Source organism: Halictus rubicundus, unplaced genomic scaffold, assembly GCF_050948215.1.
Source record: "Halictus rubicundus isolate RS-2024b unplaced genomic scaffold, iyHalRubi1_principal scaffold0180, whole genome shotgun sequence".
NCBI classification, from domain to species: domain Eukaryota; kingdom Metazoa; phylum Arthropoda; class Insecta; order Hymenoptera; family Halictidae; genus Halictus; species Halictus rubicundus.
In genome coordinates, this window is record NW_027488721.1 from 5252 (window position 1) to 11451 (window position 6200).

At 50.1% G+C, this 6200-nt stretch overlaps 2 protein-coding genes across 2 annotated transcripts; both read left to right on the forward strand.

The window, feature by feature from the left end:
* Positions 1–745: 745 nt before the first annotated feature.
* On the forward strand, positions 746–3872 carry LOC143363949 (uncharacterized). The gene is made up of 4 exons (XM_076804475.1): positions 746–1070; positions 1191–1486; positions 1553–3731; positions 3805–3872. Exons 1-4 carry the CDS (start codon positions 746–748, stop codon positions 3870–3872), a joined length of 2868 nt encoding a protein of 955 aa, XP_076660590.1.
* Positions 3873–4551: 679 nt separating this feature from the next.
* Positions 4552–5955, forward strand: LOC143363950 (uncharacterized). Its single transcript, XM_076804476.1, has one exon. It carries the CDS (start codon positions 4552–4554, stop codon positions 5953–5955), a length of 1404 nt encoding a protein of 467 aa, XP_076660591.1.
* Positions 5956–6200: the final 245 nt, after the last annotated feature.

Consider the following 6200-nt stretch of genomic DNA (forward strand, 5'->3'; position numbering starts at 1 on the left):
GAACTAGCAGTAGTTAATTAGCGGGCACCTCGCAGTGCAAAAACATCACAGGTCCGAAAGATCACCCAAGGATCAACCACGGGCATAAACATTTGGTCCTACGAGCCGGATCGATATACTTGGAAACACCACATCAGCAAGGAACCTGCGTCTTTGGAAGCCTTGGCCACCGACTTACATCCAGTGAGGCGCCAGTGTGTGACGACTACAATCACCACCCCCCTGGACGTGATAGCGGCAAGCGGTGTGCAGCTTCGAGGGCAGAAACGTTTGGTCCTTCAGGATTTCGACGACAAGGAATCTTGAAGCAGCTTCAGTCTACCAACCCTTTCGAAGGCCTCCATTCTGAGTTGTACATCCAGTGAGGCGCCAGTGTGTGACTGCACGTTCACCACCCCCCTGGACGTGATAGAAGCAACCAGTGTGCAGCTTCGAGGGACGTAGAAACCATCGGCTTGGACCAGGACAGCGACGGAGGTGCTGGAAGTCATCGTCGTACCATACGACATTCGGACTGCAGCATATTGGATCTCCGAGGATCACGTTTCGGCGGCAGTCGCCATTGTTCCTGCAGCAGTGAGAAGGCATCGCCGGTGATACACCCTGGACGCATCGTGGCTGCCAGGACATCGACGAGCATCCACTGGAAGGATCCACTGAGGCTGGTTGTCAACGTTGATCCACTCCTGTCTAATTCGTGAGTCCATTCCTCTTTGTTTTAGTTTGTTTTTTGATCGTGCACAAAATGGATTCCCTCAAATCATTAGTAAATGAACGCGGAGCCATAAAGGCAAAATTGACAATCTTCCGGAAATTCGTTGAGTCAGCCGACGTGTCCGCGGATGTAGTTGCCTTCGAGAAGCGCGTTCGGGCCAATGAAAATATTTATGAAAAGTTCGATGCGGTGCAATCGCGAATAGAAGCGGCCGTCGTAACTACTCCCGACCAGGAGCCGCAGTTAGCAGAGCGCGAGAAATTCGAAGATGCGTATTTTAGAGCCATTTCAAAGGCAGAAAATCGTTTGATACAAGCTCGCGGTGAAGCAGGTCCTAGTTCCTCCATTATAAATAGTGATACACCGACACCTTCCGCTTCACACCCCTCATCACGCCTACCGGTTTTGAAATTGACTACTTTCGACGGCGATTTTAGTCAATGGATTCGGTTTCGGGACACATTCTGTTCATTAGTTCACGATGCTGAGGGGTTGAACGACATAGATAGGTTTAACTATTTGGTCTCAGCATTGTCAGGGTCAGCAGCGAGAACGATAGAATCCTTTAGTATTTCCTCCGCGAATTATAAATTAGCGTGGTCTCGATTAAGGGAGCGATACGATGATCCGAAGGGTCTAATCGCGCACCACATAAATTCTCTTCTAGACATAGAACCCATTAGGAAACCAAGTGGCAAGGCACTTGGCCAACTAGTAGATACGGCGGTAAATAATTTGAGCGCTCTCAATAAATTATTAAAACCCGAGAAGGTATTGGAAGCCTTCGTCAGCGCCTGCGTAACCCGAAAGTTAGACAACGTGTCTTGCGATGAGTAGGAGAAACGCGCGATGGAATCGCGCGACATTCCTCCGTTCAAGGAATTATCGCGATTCTTAGAACAGCGATCACAACATCTCGCGCGAAAGGAAACCACCCGCCCAGTAGGCAGCAACGTTTTGGTCGAGCGCAACATAATTAGTAAGCCACGCGAGAACAGACAAAAATCCTACGTGGCAGCATCTCATGTCGCTAGCAGACCAAAGCAATGTCTGCTATGTGACACTGAGCACACGCTGCAAAATTGCCCCAAGTTTCTGGCCATGTCCTTTCCGGAAAGGCACGCCGCGGTTAAACGGTCTCGGGCATGTTTCAATTGTTTAGGTTTAGGACATGGTGTCGGATCATGTACTCGCGGTAATTGTAGGAAGTGTGGCACAAAGCACCACACCCTGTTGCATAGGGAGCATGTCTCCACCGAGGAACCAAACTTGGTATCAGACAACGCGGTTTCCTCCACCTCCCATGTGACACAATCATTCGTCGCAAAATCGGCTAGCGCGCCTTCGGATTACACGGTGTTGTCGACCGCGGTAGTTTTTGTACTAGACAAACAAGGGCAACGCCATAAATGCCGCGCTTTGTTGGACGTGGGCTCACAAGCCAACTTCATCAGCCGGGCATTTTGTGAGCGCGTTGCACTGCCTCGCCGGTCCGTCGAGACAATGGTCGGCGGTTTGGGGCGAGCGCAGCACCCGATCAAGTCGAGAACATCATTTGAAATAGCGTCGAGTTCGGGCAACTTCCATGCTAATCTATCGTGCTTGGTGATAGACAGCATCACCGAAGAGATGCCGAACATCCCTCTGAGTCGTGTCAAGGTGCCGATACCATCGGGAATCTTTCCGGCAGATCCCGAGTTTTCCCAGTCAGGCCGCGTCGATCTATTGATAGGTGCCGGTCTCTTCTGGGATTTATTGTGTGTTGGCCAGGTAAAGACCGGCCTGGGTAATTTAGTGTGGCAAAAGACACGGCTCGGATGGGTTTTAGGCGGTAGTTTGCAGTGGCCAAGGTCAACACCTCAGAACAGTCGAGTTCGTGCTTACCACGCGGTAACAAACGATCAATTGGAAAAATCGATCGCGCGATTTTGGGAGGTGGAGGAAATAGGCAACCCCGGTGCGATCAAAAATAGCGACCCGTCTGAGGATCATTTCCAACACAATACTACCCGCGATGAACAGGGACGGTTTATAGTCGCTCTCCCATTTAACGATAGAATAGTAGAATTAGGCGAATCGTGGTCGCAAGCGGAGAAACGACTCCTTAATATAGAAAGGAAATTTAGAAGAAATCCCGACTTCGGCAAGCAATACAGAGAGTTCCTTCGTGAGTACATCGAACTAGGGCACATGAGCAGATCAGACGTTGAAAATGTAAGTGGAGTCGGAAACAGTTACTATTTGCCACATCATGCTGTGATGAAGGAGAGTAGTACGACTACCAAACTTCGTGTTGTCTTTGATGGTTCTGCGAAAACCTCCACGGGAATCTCCTTGAATGACGCGCAACTCATAGGACGACCGGTACAGGACGAGTTGTTCAGCATATTAATTAGATTTAGAGAGCATAGAATAGTACTTTCGGCAGATATCGCAAAAATGTACCGTCAAGTCTTAGTACGACCAGAAGACCGTAAATATCAACAGATTCTTTGGCGTTTTAGTGAGGACGAGAGTATACGTGCATACTCCCTCAATACAGTGACCTACGGCACTGCCTCCGCTTCATATCTAGCCACACGCGCCTTGCAGCAGGTAGGCAAGGACTGCTCGCAATCGCATCCTTCTGCCAGCGAAAAAATCCTGAAGGATTTTTATGTCGATGACCTGCTGACGGGCTGTGAGACCGTCAAGGAAGCCGCCGAACTGCGGGATTCTCTAACGCGGGTTTTAGCGCAAGCTGGCTTTCCGTTGAGGAAGTGGGCGAGCAATGACCCAAAAGTAATCAGTCACGATAGCGGTGATACACAGCGTTTAGAATTTAAGGCGCTTGATAGAGAGACCAAAACGTTGGGCTTATTGTGGTACGCGTCCAACGACGAACTAGGCTACACGGGTAGCAACACACACACTCTTCGGGTAACGAAACGTCAAGTGCTGTCGGAAGTGGCTCAAATCTTCGACCCGTTGGGACTTATCGGTCCAATAACGGTCAAGGCCAAGCTTTTCATGCAGGGTTTGTGGCTAAATAAAGTAGGGTGGGATGAAAGTCTGCCCCAAGATCTTTACTCCCAATGGCTGTCATATAGAATTGAGCTGGCTGAGCCATCCTCCGTACGCGTCCCTCGGCGAGTGCTATCATCTCAACGAGACATAGAGTTGCACGGTTTCTCGGATGCCTCAGAACGGGCATATGGAGCTGCCGTATACCTGCGTTCGAGAGCCGAAGGGGGATCGTGGGTCGCGCGGCTATTGTGTGCCAAGTCACGGGTGGCCCCTTTGAAAACGATTAGTTTACCGCGACTAGAACTGTGCGGTGCAGTTTTATTGGCCCAATTATTGACAAAGGTACGGGAATCGTTGCATACTCAGCCAGCTCGCGAACATTGTTGGACCGACAGTCAGGTGGCTTAGCTTGGATCAGGGATAGGCCGAGTAGATGGAAAACTTTCGTCGCAAACCGAGCCGCCGAAGTCCAAACACTAACGGCAGTTAGCAGTTGGTCGCACGTAGCATCAGCTGACAACCCGGCAGATCTCCTATCTCGGGGTACGGCACTGTCGGTCCTCAAGGGTAGCGACTTGTGGTGGTACGGTCCAAGTTGGCTAGCCGCCGACGACGTGGAGTGGCCTCACCATAAGTCGACTGCAATTGAAGTACCGGAAGAACGCCCGATACGGATTGTACAATTAGCCTCCTCGGTCAATCCCGATCCCCTAGTGATGACTTTAGTCACACGGTATTCTAATTACAACAAGTTAATTCGAGTCATAGCTTATATACTTAGATTTATTGGCAACGCTCGAATTAAACGAACAAACGTGGATTCTGCGGAAATGCAAGTGCGCCCCTTGTGCGTGGCTGAGCTTGAGTCGGCTGAACGCGTAGTCATCAAAACCACGCAGAATCACGCTTTCGGCACGGACATACATGAATTGAAGTCGGAACGATCCCCGCACAAAAATAGTCCATTGTTGTCGCTGCGGCCCTTTCTTGATGAACACGGAATCCTTAGGGTGGGCGGACGTCTCCAGAACGCCCCCTTAGACTACTCTCAGAAGCACCCGATCATAATTCCAAGCTCAGGTGCATTGGCAGGTTTATTAGTAAGACGCGAGCACCTGCGTTTGTTGCACGCCGGGTGCCAACAAACCCTCGCGTCCCTGCATTCACAGTATTGGTTGATCTCCGGTAGGCGTGTTACTAGAAAGGTCCTGAGGAGCTGCATAAAATGTTTCAAATCAAACCCTCATTGTTCACAGCCGCAAATGGGCAATTTACCTGCCGACCGCGTCACCCCGGCACGCGCCTTTGCTACCTGCGGAGTAGACTACGCCGGTCCCTTTCTTCTAGTCGATCGCGGACGCGCCCGTACGGTCAGGAAGGCCTACATTTGTTTGTTCGTGTGCCTGGTGACCAAGGCGGTTCACATTGAATTAGCTGTAGATCTGTCGACCGACGCTTTCTTGAATTGCTTCCACCGGTTCGTTTTGCGCCGTGGTAAATGCCGTGCCATCTACTCCGACAATGGCACAAATTTTGTTGGCGCGCGTAATGAATTGCGGGAACTCGGCATTCTGCTATCCTCACGCTCGCACAACGATAGGCTTACGGAAGAATTGGCTCAACAACACATAGAATGGCGCCTCATTCCCCCACGTGCTCCACACTTTGGAGGACTGTGGGAGCGATGCGTCAGATCAGTAAAGACGCATATGAAGCGCGTCATAGGTGAGCAGAAGCTTACATTTGAGGAATTGTATACGATCCTAATACAAATTGAAGCATGCCTCAACTCCCGACCACTACATCCTTTGTCTTCCGATCCAGCCGATCTAAATCCTCTCACGCCCGGCCACTTCCTCGTGGGAGAGGCGTTGACAGCCATTCCACAGGCCGACCTTGGCCATATACCGGAAAATCGTCTTAACAGATTTCAGTTGATGCAGCAACTCTCGCAGCATTTTTGGAAGCGGTGGCAGCGGGATTACCTCCATGCCCTACAACAGCGCCAGAAATGGAGGCTTGGATCGCCTGACGCTCCAACGATCGGAGCAATGGTCCTCATCAAGGAGGACAACCTGCCACCCATGAAGTGGGCCTTGGCGCGCATCCTAGAGGTACATCCTGGCCAAGATGGAATTGTCCGCGTGGTTTCCATCCGTACCGCCACCGGAACCCTCAAAAGGCCCACCACCAAGATTTGTTTGTTACCAAGTGCTGAGGATACTTCCGTTTAGTAGTTGTTTAAGTGTTTTGTATCATATAGTTTTAGCCTTCTTTGTTTTAGTAGTTTGTTCCCCTTAGCATATCTTTCCACTGTTAAATCTAGTCATACGCATAACTTAGCTATTATGGTCTAAGTCTGTATATTCATGTATATATTTCTGCATATTTCTGTTGGGTAATTTTATTAGGTATTTTCGGTATTATTTACTTGAACTCGATTAGTTCAAGGTGGGCGGTATGTAGGGGCTCGCGTTGG

Coding starts and splice junctions, on each gene's coding strand:
- LOC143363949 (XM_076804475.1), top strand. CDS start 746: ATGGATTCCCTCAAATCATTAGTAAATGAACGCGGAGCCATAAAGGCA. Junction 1,071..1,190: donor TAGTTCCTCCATTATAAATA/GTGATACACCGA, acceptor TCTGTTCATTAG/TTCACGATGCTGAGGGGTTG. Junction 3,732..3,804: donor GGCCAAGCTTTTCATGCAGG/GTTTGTGGCTAA, acceptor GCTGTCATATAG/AATTGAGCTGGCTGAGCCAT.
- LOC143363950 (XM_076804476.1), top strand. CDS start 4,552: ATGCAAGTGCGCCCCTTGTGCGTGGCTGAGCTTGAGTCGGCTGAACGC.